The sequence below is a fragment of the Thalassophryne amazonica genome, chromosome 14, assembly GCF_902500255.1.
Source record: "Thalassophryne amazonica chromosome 14, fThaAma1.1, whole genome shotgun sequence".
Classification (NCBI taxonomy): domain Eukaryota; kingdom Metazoa; phylum Chordata; class Actinopteri; order Batrachoidiformes; family Batrachoididae; genus Thalassophryne; species Thalassophryne amazonica.
This window is the reverse complement of record NC_047116.1, coordinates 69,396,377-69,418,379: the sequence shown is the minus strand read 5'-3', so window position 1 is coordinate 69,418,379 and position 22,003 is coordinate 69,396,377. Positions and strand designations below refer to the sequence as shown.

The 22,003-nt window shown below is 41.8% G+C and overlaps 1 protein-coding gene across 10 annotated transcripts in view; it reads right to left on the bottom strand.

The window, feature by feature from the left end:
• The window catches only part of stxbp5l (syntaxin binding protein 5-like), a 773,590-nt gene that overhangs the window by 146,462 nt on the left and 605,125 nt on the right, over nt 1–22,003 (bottom strand). For 8 of the 10 annotated variants that reach the window (XM_034186808.1, XM_034186799.1, XM_034186803.1 and 5 more), the window contains exons 19-20: nt 14,300–14,368; nt 1,500–1,565 (exon numbers count right to left, since the gene is read on the bottom strand). In XM_034186808.1, coding sequence (XP_034042699.1) covers nt 1,500–1,565; nt 14,300–14,368 — 135 coding nt within the window. The remainder of the gene's footprint in view (nt 1–1,499; nt 1,566–14,299; nt 14,369–22,003) is intronic. The other 2 variants (XM_034186804.1, XM_034186806.1) reach the window with 1 other exon arrangement.

Sequence of the window (22,003 nt, the reverse complement as noted above, 5' to 3'; positions counted from 1 at the left end):
TTACACATAATGACGGCAAGCCACAAAGTAGACATTCTTGGCTGCTGATCACAAATGTGATGATACGGGGCAGAGGCCTCAGGTGTCCTCAGGAACTGTTGCAACCTGTTACCACGTGTTACGATTAATGGCACGTGTTGCTGGAGAATTATCAGGAGCCATTACGCACAGTCAAGAATAATGTTCCGTGTTGTTGCGCGCTATCATGTGTAACAGCGCATTAAGTTCTGTCACGTTGTGAATGAGGCGAATTGTCTCCACACACACACCTGTATTCCTCCAACCATCACTTGCTGAACAATTCAGATCAATCCAGTTTGCTCCTCAAAATCCACAGCAGAAGACCTTTGTGACTGCATGGTTAGCTGGGCTCTGTGGCATGGAGTGGTGCAGAGAGGAGGAGACGGAGAGAGCCAGATGTGTGGCTCCACTCGGCTCTCGTCTCGCTTGCTTGCCCAATGAAACTTTTAGCAGACTTGGCATCACTGTCCTTCTTCAGCATACTGCAGCAATGAAACTGAATGCGGTGCAGCAGGGATTAATTGTGCTCACATCAGAGAAGAACACTTTCATGCTCTATTAAGGATCACCACTAATCAAGATGGATCAACACACTCAGTTGCAACCTCCACGATATGAGGCAAAATGAGGGTGGTGTGTGACATTCGTGGAAGATTTTTTGACAGCCAAAAACATGCTCCATGAAAATCATGAATATCACGCACCAACACACACTATTAAGAAACCTATTCAGATGTGTTAAGTCATGTCAGGAATGTGCCAAGAATGACGCAAATATGACATACGTAACGCGTCCTGCCTATGTGTAAATGCAGCATAACGTCCTGTAACACTCAGTGAAGAAGGAAGTAGAGGAATTTGATAGCACATGAGCCAGAATAATAATAATAAAAAAAAACACTAAATAAAATACTGAAATATAAAACTAGACAAGTGAAATACTAAAATAATTGAATTACTAAAATTAACACTAAAACACTAAAACAAAGGAAAAAAGAGACAGAGGCACTATCAAAGATAGAGACTGTAGCAAAAACTGCAGAGCTTAGCTTACTGCAATCCTGTATACTGTGCATGCTGCTTCTCTTTTTGACCTTTGTCAAAAACAACCACATAACACAACACAGAAATCATGGTAAACAAGCCTGTGACAGAATGGATCAGTTATCCCACTGGATTCTGCAACACAGTGGTCCAAGTTCATGCAAACACTTGCCACTGTGAAGACTTCCAAATACTTTTCTTTCATACTTGAACATGACAATGTGAAACGCTCAGCAAACGTCCTCAGCACACTCACATTTTCAAAAAGCTGTCATTCTCACAAAGCTTAAAACGTCTGGTGATGAATTGCACAGCATTAGAAAAGAGTGCAAGTAAAAAATACAAATAAAAAAATAAAAACAAACAAAACTAGCAAATGTGCTGGAGAGCACATGGATGTTGTTCGTATTTTCTGGGGTGTGTCAGCACGTTACCTGAGGTAGGTGACTTGCTTCTCTCCATGTCAACAGATTGTTGGTTGTCAGAGAGTTCAGTAAGGCCTGCCACCGCCAATGACAACCGAGGGCAAGAAGACGATAGAGAGTCTGTCAGGTCATTTAAACTACATCATTCACATGCACTGAGCTGAGGTGAACCACACAGATGCCCCAGAAAGAGCTTTGATGACCTTTATTTTATCAAGAATCTTTGGATTGTCATTTTTGGTAATTTGCAGGTTGACATCATCTATTAAACCCACAAGGTGTTCAATATAGCTGCCCTTCTCAGCATTTTGGAAGAAGCATCTTCAAATTAATTTTGAATGGCTCAAAACCATTTGCAGACTGAAAAAAAATGTCCACGTGAACATAATTGGGCATCTGTGTTATGTGAACCCCATCCCAAATGCGCACATATGATCAAAGTACAAAACAGAACAAACACAAATCTGATCACAACTAAACTGAACTTCCATCACATGCACCAGGCACAGGGCAAAAACGTCTTTTTAAAATGCACACAGAACATGCACGCTGAAATTTGCAGTCTTCGTTCTCTTTCAGTGAACTTGAAATGGGGGGAGTTGAAGTTGAGTTCACTGCGGCTTCATTACTAACCTAAGTGTGTCACCACAGATCTTTTGATTAATTTGTTTCAATTTCTAACAAAGACTATGTCTTTATTATTGTATTAAATAAAGAATTCCTTTGTAATCATCCATTGAAACTTCACTTTATAGTTTAACAAAGCCCAGTGGATGAACAAGACTTTATTCACCCGACTAAACTATGCTTCAGTTAAAATATACATCAAAAACATCATATAATATTTATAACTGTTAAAGGAACTGTTTTCTTTCTGCAAAGGACAACCCCTTGGACATGAATGGAAAAGGACAGTTACAGACAGGTGAGGAATTAAAGGAAAAACCAACATAAAGTGTTTTGGTAAGGTGTGGAGGCACTACGTCTTTACATCTACAACAATGCACCTTGGCATTGACCATACAATTCTTTGGGACTTGACCGTTGGGACTTGTTTTGATGAAGGTGGTGGGGAGCAGCATCTAACATTCACAACAGCCCAAAACCTCTCATAGGGGTTTGGATGTGATGAAATCTTGTGAGTTTGTGTTTCACATGGTTTTCAAACTTGTGCCCTGTGGTTGCCTTATGGAGTTTTTCTCCACTCATTCAGGTTTTTCCTTTAATTACATCCCATCTGTATGTGTAATTTGGCCAAATAGAGACCAGATATACAGTTGTAGACTTGCCAACATTACAAAATTGTTCACATAGAAAATATCTAACTTTATGCAGTGCAATGACAAATAGAACAGTGCGGGAGGGACTCCAACTTAATGGGGTAAAGTCTTGATAGAATTATGCTGCAATGTCATTTTTCTATGGGTGAAAAGTTGTGTTAATAGAGCTTTTATTAAATATAAGACAACACAGACTTCCTCACTAATTATAGAAGAAGCAGAAGCAAGACCAACACAAGCCAAGAGGCCCATCAGACCAGTGCTTATTCCTGGATACTGTGTGACATGAATGAGAGTCTACAACTCCCCTTCAGCAGGATGCCAGTTCATTGCAGGTTACTTCCCAAGCAAAGGGTGGTGCCCATTTCCAACTGGGTGAACCAAGTCAGTGTACTGTATGCTGCAATACAGAGCCTTAAAATCAAAATCAAATCTACGAGTTGGTAGTCCAACTCATATCCACAGAGCAACCTGCTCTATAGATCATACAGATGTCTATTATTTAAGATTTTCATTACCATCCATTCTGCACACAGTGGACAGTTAAACTTTCAGTAAGTTCTCTTTGAGTTCTGAAACTGCATAGGATGTCTTTATTCCATCAGTACTTTATGTGCTCATGCCTTTTATTGTTTCAGCAGACCTGTTCCATGGATCCAACAATTGACAGTTGGTCCTCTTCTTTTCTTCACTCTCTCATATTTTGTCACTCACAATAAAATGTATTTTAGATGTTTCTTCAAACCTTCTCAGTCAAGTATATTGATAATGTGTAAATCTGTTATTCAAATCTTTAATATTAGCGTAGGCCCCTCTCACACAGAAGGCATGTGTGTGGCCCTTAGAGGCGCGTGGAGTACAAGCCACCCAACGCAACACTATCTGCAACAACAACATCCCTATTCACCATAAACACTTCACACAATGCCACATGCGTGGTGGCACTTGATGTGGCAAGTGTTTTGATCATGTTCAAAAGACTCGGCACTCAGATTTACTCATTGCACAATCTCCCCTTACACGCCACTCATTACACACACACACACACACACACACACACACACACACACACACACACACACACACACACACACACACACACACACACACACACACACACACACACACACACACACACACACACAAGGACATACACCCTAGCTGTGTGACAGGCTGTGAAGCACCAGGTTGTTCAGAAACTCCAAACCCATGATATCAGGAAAAATGAATAAATAAATAAAATGAAACAAAGTTCATAAAACACTGGCCAGGAAGCAGCAGACAGGCTACGTTAAATGCCAGTGAACACTGTGCACATGCAGCAGTCACAATGTGCACAAATGCAGTGGTCACAGATCACACACGGCAGCTGCAGCCGTACTGGGTATGGCACACCACGGACATGCCTTATGTGTGAGATAACATCAGCTCTGTCAGTCTGCTGTCATTTGGGAAACAGGTGTCTGCCGTTAGCCATCTAATGATAGGCAGAGCTCCAGCACTACACTTTTGTTGGAGCTGCAGCTCCTTTGACATTCAAACTTAACTGTATCTGGTTGCTTTACCAGGATCCAAGGGGGTTCTGTTGTGTGGTGAATGCTGCAGTGGATAGCACAAGTGCATACTCCCTGACCTGACTGGAACTGAAAGTAAGTTACATGTTAATAATATCAAGTCTTGCAGATAGTTTACCATGCTGTGGAGAACTCCTTTTGGATTGTGGATTCTGCACATCACAAAAAACATTTGCACAACTCAAAACCTAAAGAAATGTGTTTCTATGCTAAGCTGCTGGAATCCGCATCCTCAGGACACACAAAACAGCCAGAGAGCACCACCGGTTATGTCTCTTGAGGGTGGCAACTGGTGTTGTACTAAAGTGTCATCTACTGCCCAATGGTGCTCAGGTCCTAACCTGAGGTGACACATGCAAGTGGACATATAGAATGTCCTATCTCTCTGTAAGGACAACCATCTTCCACTGCTGTCAAGTGAGGTTTGAAGGTGTCCCATTGCAGAGGCAGCGCTCTCTCCCTGGATGAAGGAGTCCTGGTGCTTCCGATGTTGGTATATTGCTGACACAGCTGGATGCCAAACAAAGACCGAAGACAATTATTGGATGGCTTTGGTACTATATTGGTCTGAAGAATATCTGGGCACTGTTGGAGTGTCTTTTTGTCAAAAGAGGAGCTGCTTAAGGAGACCAAGGTGAGATGTAATACTTGCATTGAGAGGGAACATCCATTATGGCACGATGCTCAGGTGGTATGTTTTTCCTAAGCATCACCAGTAAGCATGACCTCCAGACACCTGAATGAGCTAACCAGCTTTTGGCAGCACAAAGAGAGATAAAATAAAATGTGCAGGTTAGGGTGTCTTTGAGGACGATGATTACAATCCACAGCTTTAAGGTCCTTAAGATGTGGCAATACACCAAATTTGTGTATGTTCCTGGAAATGACCTGGCCTCTATTTTACATTAGCAACAGTCTGTTGATCAAGGTTCTCAGTCATCCAGGTAGGCGATTTATTTGAATTTAGCCTGCAGCAACTGGATGTCTTCTTGGACTTGGATGGATGGATGGATGGATGGATGGATGGATGGATGGATGGATGGATGGATGGATGGATGGATGGATGGATGGATGGATGGATGGATGGATGGATGGATGGATGTTTCACCAAACATCCATGTGACTTGTTCAGTTTAAATACTGTAAGCAAGATGATGTGTTATCCACAAGATGTACCCTTAAGAGGTGATAGTTTTCTTTGACATAGGTGAAAGGCTGCTGTCTCCAAGTGATCTTTGGGTGTGGTCTTCTTATAATCAGGAGTAACATTAGACATTTTGCTGCAGGAGGGAAAACAAGTAAAACGCTCTACTTGCTCACATGTCCTAATGTATGGTCTTGAGACTTCTAATCACGAACCAAAGCTGATGACTGCATATCTTTGCTGGATCTCTTCAGACAATTTTTTGCTGCCATTGGAATGACTGTGTCAATGACCGTTAAACCAGATATGACTTATACAGAGAGGCTTAGTACTTGTATTGTGATGTAACTGTCAGCTATGACATTTTGGCTGTGTGGCACTTTTATCTGGCCACAATCCAGCGCATTGGTGCTTCAATGTTGAACAGCAATGTTGGTCCCAGCAATAGGAATAGGCCAGTGGATTTGATGCATGAGTGGAAATACCCTGGATTTAGTTCTCGCACGTGGTATTGCTGTCACAAATTCTGACATCATGACTCTTGCATCAGTGGTCTCTGATCACTTACTTATGTTTACAGTTTCACTGCCATGTTTAGTGGAACAACAACCTTATTTATCACTGCGGCAACACATCAACTCCTCAACCACGACTGAACTTGAAGCTAGACTGCCTGATATCTTAGCTTCATGTTTGTAAAATGGCTGATCAGTAGACAGTCTTGTGGATAGTTTAAACTCAGCGCTCAACACTACACTCGACATGATTGTGCCACCTTTATTAAAACCACACCCCCCAAAAACACAGTAACCTTGGTTCAGGGGAGGCTTCCATCCTGTCATTAGGAGAGTGCTAACTAGAGCACAATAGGTGCTAATTAGAGCTATTGTTTAGTCACTAGCCTATAGCAGTCAGCCTCTCGGTAGGTGGGGTCTGGTTAGGTTAAAAAACTCCAGCTTTTGTTGGCTTCTGGTTTATTCTTCTCTACAAGAGTCAAGACAGAAGTCAGACTACCAGAGCAAGAATTTTAGCTGAGGAAGCTTCTGTGATTTGAAGCGAAATGTCCTCACATCAAGCAACCCAGTCCAGTCAAAGATTTAAGCTTCTCTACTATGGAAACCACCTGGACAACTGAGAGCCTACACTGACACTTGGTTCAATGAATACTTGCGTGACCTCAAGCATAAGGCTAGAGGTCTAGAACGGAAATGGCATAGTTCAAAATTAGAAGTATTCCATCTTGCGTGGAGTGATGCTATCTTAGACTATAAGCATGCATTACTGGGTACAAAGCAGACCTATTACTCTGATTTGATCAACAAAAACAAGCATAACTCAAAGTTCTTGTTCGACACAGTGGCAACACTTATTCATGGACAACTGGCTGATGTCATACTTGACCAGTCATTCTCACTGTGTTTTGTACAGTAACACTACCTCTAATCTTAGTGACATGAAATTTGGGGTTCCACAGGGGTCTGTCTTAGGCCCCCTGCTTTTCTCCCTTTATATAGCACCCCTTGGGCACATATTGCGGCGTTTTGGGATTACCTTTCACTGATGGTAATCTCGTTCACATAAAATCCTTAGAAGATTGCCTTGCAGCAGTGAGAAGCTGGCTGTCTAGAAACTTCCTACTTTTAAACTCTGATAAGAATGAAATGATGGTTCTTGGTCCAGTGAGACATTGGCATCAATTTGGCCAGTTAACGCTCCGCCTCGGTCCGTGTGTCATACATCACGCTGACAAAGTGAGGAACCTTGGGGTAGTTTTTGATCCTACGTTGTCCTTTGGCTTCCACATTAGAAATATTACAGGACTGCTTTCTTCCACCTGCGACATATAGCGAAGATTCGTCCCATCCTGTCTATGGCTGATGCTGAGACCCTGATCCATGCGTTTATCTCTTCTAGATTGGACTACTGCAATGTTCTATTTTCTGGTTTACCGCAGTAATGCTGCAGCCAGAGTTCTGACACGAAGCAGAAAGTTCGACCACATTACACCCATTTTGGCATCCTTTCACTGGTTTCCTGTCCCAGTGAGATCAGATTTTAAGGTTCTGCTACTAGTCTATAAAATTGTTCATGGACTGGCACCTCCCTACCTAGATGACCTAATTAAACCTTACGTACCGGCCCGGGCTTTGCGTTCTCAGGGTGCAGGACTACTTTGTGTTCCTAGGGTGAATACGAAGTCTGCGGGTCACAGAGCTTTCTCCTATCATGCCCTGTTCTGTGGAATGATCTTCCTGCGTTAATAAAACAGTCACATTCTGTGGAGACTTTCAAGTCCAAACTTACAGTAAGACACACTTCTTTTCCCTTTCGTATGGCTAGCATACTGGTACAGTTTTGTTTTACACTTTTTACTCTTTTAATTCATTTTATTAGGAAATGGAGCGTGCCACAGCCTCAACTTTACCTAAATTCTGGGTCTTTCATTGAAGCTTAGGGCTAGTGGCCGGCGATCACCTTAGTATTTCTTCTGTTTTTCTTGTTGATTAATGCTGACAAATTATACACTATTTCTTGTCTTTCTGATGCCTGATTTTGTTTTTTTCTCTCCGTTTAAGGTGCAGCTCCATCCAGAGATGGGAGTTGTATTTCAATCAATCAATCAATCAATTTTTTTTTATATAGCACCAAATCACAACAAACAGTTGCCCCAAGGCACTTTATATTGTAAGGCAAGGCCATACAATAATTATGTAAAACCCCAACGGTCAAAACGACCCCCTGTGAGCAAGCACTTGGCTACAGTGGGAAGGAAAAACTCCCTTTTAACAGGAAGAAACCTCCAGCAGAACCACGCTCAGGGAGGGGCAGTCTTCTGCTGGGACTGGTTGGGGCTGAGGGAGAGAACCAGGAAAAAGACATGCTGTGGAGGGGAGCAGAGATCGATCACTAATGATTAAATGCAGAGTGGTGCATACAGAGCAAAAAGAGAAAGAAACAGTGCATCATGGGAACCCCCCAGCAGTCTACGTCTATAGCAGCATAACTAAGGGATGGTTCAGGGTCACCTGATCCAGCCCTAACTATAAGCTTTAGCAAAAAGGAAAGTTTTAAGCCTAATCTTAAAAGTAGAGAGGGTGTCTGTCTCCCTGATCTGAATTGGGAGCTGGTTCCACAGGAGAGGAGCCTGAAAGCTGAAGGCTCTGCCTCCCATTCTACTCTTACAAACCCTAGGAACTACAAGTAAGCCTGCAGTCTGAGAGCGAAGCGCTCTATTGGGGTGATATGGTACTACGAGGTCCCTAAGATAAGATGGGACCTGATTATTCAAAACCTTATAAGTAAGAAGAAGAATTTTAAATTCTATTCTAGAATTAACAGGAAGCCAATGAAGAGAGGCCAATATGGGTGAGATATGCTCTCTCCTTCTAGTCCCCGTCAGTACTCTAGCTGCAGCATTTTGAATTAACTGAAGGCTTTTTAGGGAACTTTTAGGACAACCTGATAATAATGAATTACAATAGTCCAGCCTAGAGGAAATAAATGCATGAATTAGTTTTTCAGCATCACTCTGAGACAAGACCTTTCTGATTTTAGAGATATTGCGTAAATGCAAAAAAGCAGTCCTACATATTTGTTTAATATGCGCTTTGAATGACATATCCTGATCAAAAATGACTCCAAGATTTCTCACAGTATTACTAGAGGTCAGGGTAATGCCATCCAGAGTAAGGATCTGGTTAGACACCATGTTTCTAAGATTTGTGGGGCCAAGTACAATAACTTCAGTTTTATCTGAGTTTAAAAGCAGGAAATTAGAGGTCATCCATGTCTTTATGTCTGTAAGACAATCCTGCAGTTTAGCTAATTGGTGTGTGTCCTCTGGCTTCATGGATAGATAAAGCTGGGTATCATCTGCGTAACAATGAAAATTTAAGCAATACCGTCTAATAATACTGCCTAAGGGAAGCATGTATAAAGTGAATAAAATTGGTCCTAGCACAGAACCTTGAGGAACTCCATAATTAACTTTAGTCTGTGAAGAAGATTCCCCATTTACATGAACAAATTGTAATCTATTAGACAAATATGATTCAAACCACCGCAGCGCAGTGCCTTTAATACCTATGGCATGCTCTAATCTCTGTAATAAAATTTTATGGTCAACAGTATCAAAAGCAGCACTGAGGTCTAACAGAACAAGCACAGAGATGAGTCCACTGTCCGAGGCCATAAGAAGATCATTTGTAACCTTCACTAATGCTGTTTCTGTACTATGATGAATTCTAAAACCTGACTGAAACTCTTCAAATAGACCATTCCTCTGCAGATGATCAGTTAGCTGTTTTACAACTACCCTTTCAAGAATTTTTGAGAGAAAAGGAAGGTTGGAGATTGGCCTATAATTAGCTAAGATAGCTGGGTCAAGTGATGGCTTTTTAAGTAATGGTTTAATTACTGCCACCTTAAAAGCCTGTGGTACATAGCCAACTAACAAAGATAGATTGATCATATTTAAGATCAAAGCATTAAATAATGGTAGGGCTTCCTTGAGCAGCCTGGTAGGAATGGGGTCTAATAAACATGTTGATGGTTTGGATGAAGTAACTAATGAAAATAACTCAGACAGAACAATCGGAGAGAAAGAGTCTAACCAAATACCGGCATCACTGAAAGCAGCCAAAGATAACGATACGTCTTTGGGATGGTTATGAGTAATTTTTTCTCTAATAGTTAAAATTTTGTTAGCAAAGAAAGTCATGAAAGTTAATGGAATACTCAGCTCAATAGAGCTCTGACTCTTTGTCAGCCTGGCTACAGTGCTGAAAAGAAACCTGGGGTTGTTCTTATTTTCTTCAATTTGTGATGAGAAAGATGTCCTAGCTTTACGGAGGGCTTTTTTTATAGAGCAACAGACTCTTTTTCCAGGCTAAGTGAAGATCTTCTAAATTAGTGAGACGCCATTTCCTCTCCAACTTACGGGTTATCTGCTTTAAGCTACAAGTTTGTGAGTTATACCACGGAGTCAGGCACTTCTGATTTAAAGCTCTCTTTTTTAGAGGAGCTACAGCATCCAAAGTTGTCTTCAATGAGGATGTAAAACTATTGACGAGATACTCTATCTCACTTACAGAGTTTAGGTAGCTACTCTGCACTGTGTTGGTATATGGCATTAGAGAACATAAAGAAGGAATCATATCCTTAAACCTAGTTACAGCGCTTTCTGAAAGACTTCTAGTGTAATGAAACTTATTCCCCACTGCTGGGTAGTCCATCAGAGTAAATGTAAATGTTATTAAGAAATGATCAGACAGAAGGGAGTTTTCAGGGAATACTGTTAAGTCTTCTATTTCCATACCATAAGTCAGAACAAGATCTAAGATATGATTAAAGTGGTGGGTGGACTCATTTACTTTTTGAGCAAAGCCAATAGAGTCTAATAATAGATTAAATGCAGTGTTGAGGCTGTCATTCTCAGCATCTGTGTGGATGTTAAAATCGCCCACTATAATTATCTTATCTGAGCTAAGCACTAAGTCAGACAAAAGGTCTGAAAATTCACAGAGAAACTCACAGTAACGACCAGGTGGACGATAGATAATAACAAATAAAACTGGTTTTTGGGACTTCCAATTTGGATGGACAAGACTAAGAGTCAAGCTTTCAAATGAATTAAAGCTCTGTCTGGGTTTTAGATTAATTAATAAGCTGGAATGGAAGATTGCTGCTAATCCTCCGCCCCGGCCCGTGCTACGAGCATTCTGACAGTTAGTGTGACTCGGGGGTGTTGACTCATTTAAACTAACATATTCATCCTGCTGTAACCAGGTTTCTGTAAGGCAGAATAAATCAATATGTTGATCAATTATTATATCATTTACCAACAGGGACTTAGAAGAGAGAGACCTAATGTTTAATAGACCACATTTAACTGTTTTAGTCTGTGGTGCAGTTGAAGGTGCTATATTATTTTTTCTTTTTGAATTTTTATGCTTAAATAGATTTTTGCTGGTTATTGGTAGTCTGGGAGCAGGCACCGTCTCTACGAGGATGGGGTAATAAGGGGATGGCAGGGGGAGAGAAGCTGCAGAGAGGTGTGTAAGACTACAACTCTGCTTCCTGGTCCCAACCCTGGATAGTCACGGTTTGGAGGATTTAAGAAAATTGGCCAGATTTCTAGAAATGAGAGCTGCTCCATCCAAAGTGGGATGGATGCCGTCTCTCCTAACAAGACCAGGTTTTCCCCAGAAGCTTTGCCAATTATCTATGAAGCCCACCTCATTTTTTGGACACCACTCAGACAGCCAGCAATTCAAGGAGAACATGCGGCTAAACATGTCACTCCCGGTCCGATTGGGGAGGGGCCCAGAGAAAACTATTTGTGTTGGCGACCCTCCTGTCCTGTGCACCAACAGCATTTCTTGTATATTCGTCCGTGAATTGTTCTGTAATTTATGTTTGTAGCATGGCCCAAGCAGAGGGTCACCCCTTTGAGTCTGGTCTGCTTGAGGTTTCTTCCTCAGAGGGAGTTTTTCCTTACCACTGTTGCTCTGGGGGTTAGTAAGGTTAGACCTTACCTGTGTGAAGCGCCTTGAGGCAACTCTGTTGTGATTTGGCGCCATATAAATGAAAAAAAAAAAAAAATCTGTAAATCACTCTCCCTTTACATCACAAGATTTTTTGGATTACTGTGAGAAGAAAATAGAAGACATTAGGTTAAACATATCCCAGCATGCCTTAACCCAGCCACTACACCCTGCTATTGAGGTGCGCGCCATTACTGAGGTATTACCTAGATTTACAGAATTTGACAGTATCTCACTAGGCATGCTGACGAAACTCGGAATGTCTACAAGAAGCACAACCTGTTTATTTGTTCCTATACCAACAAAACTGTTTAAGGACCTGTGGCCCACTCTTGGGCCAACTGTGTTGCAAATTATTAATCTCTCATTAATATCTGGATCTGCTCCTAAACGTTTAAAATCTGCAGTGATTAAACCATTACTTAAGAAATCTAATCTTGACCCTAGTGAATTGAAAAACAATAGACAAATAACAAATCTCTCATATTGCTCTAAAATTCTGAAAAAGGGGGTTTTACAGCAGCTTGTGAACCACCTTACTGAGAATGAATGATCTCCTTGCAGTGGATTTGGGCATCACTACAGTTCTGGTGTTGTTTGAGCTTAGTGCTGCGTTTGATACTGTGGATCATCAGTGGTGGGCACACTTCTGCTCATCCGCTAACCATCGAAGCTAATGTTTTCATTGTCGGATTAGCTTTTCAGGTAACTTTGAAAACCATCATCGGACCAATTATCATCCGATAGGTTTTGGTCCGATAAATTTTAGACCACTAACATATTTTTGGATGCGTGGTGAACAAAGCTTTATAGTTACAAACATTTATTAAGTTTCAAATCAACTGAGTACCTACTTGTTAAATGTTTTTTTAGTAGATGTGCAGTTCTATCCTCCACAAATAGAGGAGAGCTGATTCCAGAAGAAACCGCTCTATCTTCTGCAGGCAAAGGAGAACTGGTCACAGAAAAGAAAAAAGCTCTTTTTTTGACCCCATACTGATACGCTGGCAATATCACGTCATCCAGAGGCATACAGTTTTAATTTATGGTTAAAATTTTAAATTAACGCCACGTCTGAAGTTTTATAAAGTGAAAATATCAGCTATATGTTTTAGTTTTAAAGTACTGCACTAATTTGAAAGGTTTTAATGTGGACATGGTGTGTGCGCAGTGCATTATGGGTACTGTAAAAGTTCACAACAGGAGAAATGCATTTGGGACACTCTGATCAGGCTCCACACGGACAACAGCATTAAACCCTTTGTATATTGTGCCTAAAACTCTCGTGAATATATTCTCTGGGTTTATAGACATTGTTATTGTGTTTGTTTTATGTCAAAATGCCAGAAGAAGCCCAGGTTGCTTCTCCATTATTTTCAATTGGAATCACTGCAATCAATTCTTGTTTGCTATTTAGAGTCCTGCTTATGTCACTGTCTGTCGTCTTTGTTCCAGAGTAATATATACAGTATAAGATATCTCAAATTTAATTTGCGTTTATTAAATTCCACGCATCTTAAACGTAGCAGACACGGATTATCTGGGATTTTGTTTTGTCAAGTTTTCACAGTCTCTACTGCCATCTACTGGCCAGTAGTGTTCAGCAGATGTTCATCAGTAGTGCCAGCGGATGGTCACCCCTTTGAGTCTGGTCTGCTTGAGGTTTCTTCCTCAAATCATCACAGGGAGTTTTTCCTTACAACTGTCACCTGTGTGCTTGCTCTGGGGTTTGGTAAGGTTAGACCTTATTTGTGTGAATCGCCTTGAGGCAACTCTGTTGTGATTTTGTGCTATATAAATGAAAATAAATTGAAATTGAAAATTAAAATTGGACATCACATGGCTGTAACTGATTGATGGCTAGTTTTGGGAAGTTGGGATGGAATTGCTCTTGTGGTTACCACTGAGGACTCAGGGTGGTTCTGTAGTGGATATCGCAACATGCATAACTATCACATGCTCCCAGACCTGTTCCACCTCATGTTATTTTTCCAGTTGCAATGCTTTTATGTAGTTTTGAGAGCATCTGTGCAACATTATAACCAGTGAACCAGATATGCAAATTGTGTAATAGTTGGCAGGTCTGCTGATGTGAAAAAGATAATTCCACTCATATCTTTGGCGTGTCCTCTTGCTTCCAACATCAACTTACTCCAACATCCCTGTTGTCTTAGCATGATTTTGCCACCTTTAAATGTGACCACAGCCACCCAATGCCCACGTCTGACACACAGACCCCCACAGCCTTGAGGAAGGCTTGACTTACTCTGATAGGATGTACGGATCCTTTTCTTTGAATCTGAATAAAAGTTAGACAGGCCACGCATGCAAAACTCTGTCAGGCAGGCCCGCATGCCCACATCAGCAGCCACAGAGTCACCAAATGGTGGGAAGAGGGCAGGGAAGAGAGGGGGAGAATGAAAAAAGAAAAAAAAAAGAATGGGGTTGGGAAAGATGAAAATGTGTAGGTGGTGATAAGTGGATTTAAGATAGAAAGGTGAAGTGGTAAGAACAGAAGGACAGATGGCAGAAATGGAGAGCAAGTAATCATGGCCAATGCAGGGAAGATGTTGAGAGAAAAGTGCATGGCCAGATGGTGGAAAAGAACATGAAGAAAAATGGTAAAATGATGGGGGGGGGGGGGGGGGGGGTATGGGCAGGAAAGACGGGAAGGGAGGGAAGGGGGAAGGAGGGGAGAGAGAAAAACACACAGGCTTAGAGAGGAAAAGAAAATGACAGCAAGCACCAATTGAATTAGTGTTCGGGGAGGACAGACAAGATACAACCACTACTGCTCCAAATCATAGCAAGGAAGATGTAATTGTTCAGTGGACCACACTGTATCTCAGAAGAAGTGAACTTTGCGTTATATTCACTCACATAATTACTAGTTTGTTACATCAAATAATTGGATTGTTAAAAATAAACAAATGCTGACTGAAAGAACATAAGGTACTGCATTTTGTCCAAAAATGTTTGAAGCCTCAATAAATTGACACACAAATTATAAATTACGAGGTCTATTAGACAATAAACCGACCCTTTTATTTTTTTTTAACTATATGGATTTGAATGACGTGCGATTCCACCAATCATGCTTGAACCCTCGTGCGCATGCGTGAGTTTTTTCACGCGTGTCGGTGACGTCATTTCCCTGTGGGCAGGCCTTGAGTGAGATGTGGTCCCGCCCTCTCGGCTGAATTCCTTTGTTTCACACGCTGCTCCAGACGACGCTCGTTGCTTTATCAAAATGTTTTCTGGACCTGTGAGGAATATCCGAGTGGATACTATTCGAGAAATTAAGCTGGTTTTCGGTGAAAAGTTTAACGGCTGATGAGAGATTATTATTATTATTAAGGACATTTTTTAATGAAAGACGTGCGCGCAAATTCGCCGAGTCGTTTCCGTGACGATTCGGCGAATCTGTGTGCTCCGCGACAGGAAAAATACCTCCGTGTTGAAAACCATTTGTAAAATTCAGGGGGCTTTTGATGGCTTTCAACAAGTGAGTAACTGAGAAATTGTTTAACAGCTTGGGCATGTTCCAACTTGTCCGTTAAGGTTTCCAACGGAGGTGTTTTTCCTGTCGCGACCCCCCGCGGTCGGGTCCGGCCCGACATGCGACTCTGCCCGCACGTTCTTTCATTACAAAATGTCCGTTAACAATGGAATGTCCGAATAAACTCCTCATGCCGACTTCTTCTGAAAGTTCTCTGTTCTCTGACGACTTCCTGGGTCAACAGAACCTGAAATGTGGAAGTTTTCAACTTGAAACGGCGAGATGCTGCCGCCTCGAAACGCAGATCGCTGTCAGGCAGCGTGGGCTGTCCTTACGGCGACACTACCAGACCAAAATCTCTCATCAGCCATTAATTTTTTTACCAAAAACCAGCTGAATTTATCGAATGGTGTCCACTCAGTTGTGCCTTACAATTTTGAAAAAATTTTGATCAAACAAAGCAGCAGTCTCTGAGCCATTCATAAACAATGAAAAAAACGACGAGAGGGTGGACCACTCCTCACTCAAAGACTGCCCACAGGCGAATGACGTAACCGACAGGCGTGAAAAAACTCTCGCATGCCCACAAGGGTTCAAGCATGTCTGATGTAATCACACGTGATTCAAATCCATATGGTTTTTGAAAAAAATAATAAGGTTGGATACTTTTCTAATAGACCTTGTATATTATGAGATGAATATGCTAAGCTTGACTGACACATATATATAGACAAGAGTGGTGACAACAGCTAAAAATGTTGCAAGACAAAGCGTTATGTTCAAGAGGCAAAACTGGAGCAATGTTTTGAAATGAAAATAGAGCAGCAACAATAAAATCTGTTAAACAGTGTTGATACTGTGCCTAGCATTTGATTATAGTTTTAATATATTATTAAATTATTCTATCACATGACATACTAAAGGAAAAAGGGGTTTTAACAGTTTCACGCTATGTCCTCTAGTGTGTTTTTATTATTATTATTATCATTATTATAATTTTTTTAATCAACATGTTTTAATTTCCATAAAGGTGAGCATAGAAAGTAGTCAGCATGACGGCCATCACCACCCACAGTAAAAACACATAAAAAGGGCACAATTTTCTTTTTTTTTTTTTTGCTTCCTTCCCCAAATCGATTGCCAAGACCCAACAGAGAGACCTTTACAAAGAGAAAGTTGTGAACACGAAGTGCTGTGGTAATCAATAAAAGCACTTATGCAACAGCAAATCAAAAGAATTGGCTCTAAAGCTCAAATTCAACCTTGCATCTACCTTGACTTGAATGCCTGTGTTGTATTTTCAGGGACACATGTGGGATTTATGTAATATAAAAGTTTAAAATCATTCACTAAAGGGACGCATATATCTAAAATAGAAAATCACTCAGTGATTTGAACCCAAATTCAGATCAAATACAGTCATGGCAGTGTTGGGTATTGAATATCTTTTCACCAACTACGTGTGAAGAGGCTCTTCTGAGCCATCGCCAGGCCAGATCAGGAGCAGGGACAAGGAAGACGGGGATCGGAATGTAAAGAGACCTCTGTGGCTTTTGACTATAATCAAGCAGGACTAAAAACAGAAAGGACAGACAAATTAAATGACATCATGCATCAAAGTGTCATCATAGAGTGACAGGCAGTCTGTAAATATGCACATATCATAGTGCTCATCTGTAGAAAAGTGCACAAGCATGGATTTTGGTGTTTTTTTGTCATTTTGTTTGTGAGAGACAGAAAAGAAGTGGATGAATTCAGAGCCAGTTACACTAGGAAATTTGACATTCATTCAACTTTAATGTAATCTACATGAATATCTGGTGGTGCTAAAATTTGACACAGGTGTAAGCAGTGACCACGGCGGTTTTTTATTAAATTGTCGTGTCATGTCACATCTGCCATGCAAAATTAGAAAGTGTTCTACAGTAATAACAGATTGAAAGTTGTCAGTCATTACAGCGAGTGAGCACGGCCCTTTTACTGTAATGGCTTGTCCAACCAACTATTTTAGTAAGTTTGCATGTATCTGCCTCAAAACCACCGTCAAAGTTGCAAGCACATAATGTATTCTCCTAGTACATTATATGTTTACCAGGTAACATCACACAGCTACCCTATCAATGAGTTTACGTGGGCATTTGAGGGAGGTCCAACCCCCTGCTCAGGACCTGTGCAGTAATGGAACATATATGATTTATAATGTAACCTAACTCTCTTTGTCCTAAATGGTTAAAAAAACTGGTTAAATCTGTTTCGACATGCACATACCAACAGAGAACAAAGGAAAGTAAGAATAAGAGTGAAAACTAAGAATACAATCCTCAGTAAGATAACTACTTTAATACCCAAACAAGTACAGAAAACAAATAAAGAAAACCATAACTGAACACACAAATATATCTAACACTACCCTTTACTCAGTACTTTGTTGATGCACCTTTGGCAGCAATTATAGCCTTAAGTCTTCTTGAATATGATGCCACACGCTTGCCGCACCTATCTTTGGGCAGTTTTGCTCATTCCTCTTTGCAGCACCTCTCGAGCTCTATCAGGTTGGATGAGGAGAGTTGGTACACAGCCATTCTCAGATCTCTCCAGAGATGTTCTGTCAAATTCAGGTCTGGGCTCTGGCAGGGTCACTCAAGGACATTCACAGAGTTGTCCTGAAGTCACTCCTTTGATATCTTGGCTATGTGCTTAGGGTCTGGTTTTCTCCAAACATAACACCTGGCATTCACACCAAAGAGTTCAATCTTTGTCTTATCAGACCAGGGAATTTTGTTTTTCAGTCCTTCAGGTGCCTTTTTGTGGCAAACTCCAGGCGGGCTTCCATGTGCCTTTTATTAAGTGGTGGCTTCTGTCTGGCCACTCTACCATACAGGCTTGATTGGTGGTTTGCTGCAGAGATCTCCTTCTGAAAGGTTCTCCTCTCTCCACAGAAAATGCTAGAGCTCTGACAGAGAGACCATCGGGTTCTTGGTCACCTCCCTGACTAAAGCCTCTTTCACACCAGGCCTATCATGACGACGCCAAGTTGATGCAACCTCACACCACAATACCGTGTGGGATGCAAAGGGCAACGCGAAACGGACACAAAAAAATGAAACTTTTAATTTATTTGGCGTTGAGCACAGGACACAGAACAGAAGTAGTTTTCTCACAAGTTGAGACAATTTAACGGTACTTAACATGACTGGATGCCACACCCATACAATATAATGCTACCCGATGCCAATTTATGATTCCTGCTGTGCTCCATTGTTGCAGAGCTATAAATCACTCATGATTGTTGTCAAACTTTTTATACTGTGTACACAATGCAATAAAACTATACCACTCAAAGAGCACATGTGAACAATTAAAAGGAAAAAAAATGCTCATCACAGCCTGGGTGCAGCTCCTTGCGCTCACCTCTTCAAGTTCTCTCACGATTGTGTTAAAATAGACCTGCACTGAAATAAATGTGGTCAGATCTCAGAAAGAAATAGCTGAAATGTATTTATAAGACCCTTATGAATGCAGTAAAGTAAATCTGCAAGCCCAAATTTGTAATTCAGTGGAGAAATCTTTGTTTAAAAATGACAAATTTGCAGCTAAAATTTGGCCCTCCGCGAAAACTGTTTGTACATCCGGGACATTGCCGTGACGCAAGGGAGAAGACGGAGTGCTAGCACCTTCAGTCCGATCCCGCAATGAAATCCCGCAATTTTATCTGTTAGTAATGTTACTGTTATACACATCCTGGTTTCAACATCCAAAAGTAAGCTGCAATGAATGCGAGATACAGCTCTGCATGCTCAGATCAGCGTCGACGTCTACAGCAGGCGACATTCTTCCCCAACCCTTACGCCTTGCTCTCACTGCCTCCGATGAGCTTACCGAGTCTGCGGGCTCAGTAAACACCATAGCGGGCCACTCACACCACCCCTGTGTCTGCTGTGCAGAGCTGCGGCCAACTCCGGCTCCACCTCCCTGTCTACTGAATGGAGGTGCGGCCAACTTGGCAACAAGTCCAGAGACTACGCTTGCTGTTTTGATGCAGAATGCTCCGGCAGCCGCAAGGATAGACTTCTTGCGGAAAAATCTGCAGTGCCACACGGTCTCGGTAACCGGAGCCACAGAGCTCCGTGGCCACTGAGAGAGGTTTGTATCTTTTTAATGACTTGGATTCTTTGCGGGTCCCGCATCCGTACCCCGCAATGGTAACACCAGAGGCAGTGTGAGCAAGGGGTTACTGTGCCAGCCAGCTCACTAGCGCAGCATGTGAGTGGGTCATCACAGTAACCCCGACCCCAGCCCTGCCCGTGAGAAAATATTGGCTTGCATGGAGTGCCTCTGGGGAAATATGATCAAATATAGATCTAGTCTAAAGGCAAAATGATCATAAACAACCTTGAAATGGCGGTAAGCTAAAGACAGTAGATTTTCAATGCAACACCACTCAATCAAATGGGCGTATGAAAAAGTCCCCAAAAATAATTTTCAGGCAAAAATAAAAGAAATGTATACTCACCAAATGTACCGCAAGCCAATATGAAGTTTTAAAAAAAGTCGATCCTTCCGTATAAGACAATAAAAAGGTGCTTTTGTAAGAGATGCAAACTGACGTAAATCCACAAATTACAGATGGCACGCTCAATGCATGCTGGGACAGGGTCTTCTCTCTGACGTTTCGGCAACATCCTGGATGTGATGACAGTTTTGTGGAGGGCCAAATTTTAGCTGTAAATTTGTCATTGTTTAAACAAAAATTTCTCCGTTGAATGACAGATTTGAGCTTGCAGATTTACTTTACTACATTCAGAAGGATCTTATGTGTAAATATGTCATTTTTTGGTCCAAAGATCTGACTGCATTTATTTCAATGCAGGTCTACTTTAAATAAAGTCCATTAAGTCCTGCTCAAAGACTGATTGCCAGCGACAGGACATGTCCACATCCAGTATATCTCCTCATAGAGGACATCTCCACGTCCACTCACGGACACTGGCTGCAGCTCTGCGGTCACAGGAACAAATATAAACTAGAAGAGAAATCAGAGTGCACACCTGCTCATTTTACAGTCTAGTTGTAGCTGAGGTCCTCGGCACTCTCACCTCCTCAAGCTTTGCCCCCCCCCGCTGTGCGCAAATGACACAGACATTCCTGCGTTATTAGATACAAAGTATATGCAACACAAAGCAGACCCAGTGTGAAAGGGGCTTAAGGCCCTTCTCCCCCAACTGCTCAGTTTAGATGGGTGGACAACTCTAGGAAGAGTCCTGGTGGAGTCAAATGTCTTCCATTTATGGATGATGGAGGCCACTGTGTTCATTGGGACCTTCAAAGCTGCAGGAATGTTTCCGTACCATTCCTCAGATTTGTGCCTTGAGATAATCCTGTCTCAGAGGTCTACAGACAATTCCTTTGACTTAATGCTTGGTTTGTGCTCTGACATGCACTGTCAACTGTGGGACCTTATATGTAGACAGGTGTGTGCCTTTCCAAATCATGCCCATTCAACTGAATTTACCCCAGGTAAATGGTAGAAACATCTTAACCCTCTGGGGCTGACGCTGTTGTATACGATGGCTGAGGACAAGTTTTACTAAATTATAAATAACTTTTTAATGATATGAGATAGAAACTTACTTTTTTTGCTGAAAGGTTAACTCCACGGACTTTCGAGCTATCCATCCACCATCTTTGTACTCCTCATAGAAGCTGTGTGATGATGTGCGGAATTTGACTGTCCAGTCGGAATTGGTTCACCGTCACATGGTTTTCCAATATCCAATTGTAGGGCAGAGCAGTCTCACATGGTAGGCCAAAGATTGTTAGGAGCAGTGATCTGTTACTCTGTGGCATGTGAATGCTATTTGAAGAACCCTGTGGCTGCTGGCTCCATGTGTAAAAGCGCAACGTTGTACATATGAATGGAGGTGATCAGCGTTAAGCCCCTTTCACACCGGGGCTGCTCCCAGTTGCTCCCTGTTGCGTCATGACGACGCAGGAATTTCTGCATCAGGTGCGCAGCAGGGGGCAGAGAGGAGGTGAGGACGCAGCCTGCAGGTTCTCTGCACAGAGAAATCAGATTGCACACTTTGGCTGCAGCCAGACTGTGCACAAACGAACCCTCCGTGAGCAAATGTGGAGATGTCTGGAGTTCTACTTGATGTTGATATGTCCTGTCTCTGGCAATCAGTCTGTGAGCAGGACTTATGTCATTTCTTGTTCTTTTTATAACTGTGGTGAGAGAGTTTGAGGAGATAAAGGAACTAACTGCTTGCAGACAGTTTTTTTTTTCCTTTTTATTGTTCACATGTGCGCGCGTGAACGAACCGTCCGTGACTGGACTGGAGATGTCCAGACATTTTACTGGATGTCTCTGGCAATCAGTCTGTGAGCAGGACTTTTATGGATTTTATTTAAACACATCTGTGAGAGAAGAAGCTGCTTCACAGTGCCTCTCTTCACCAGACAGCTCCACAC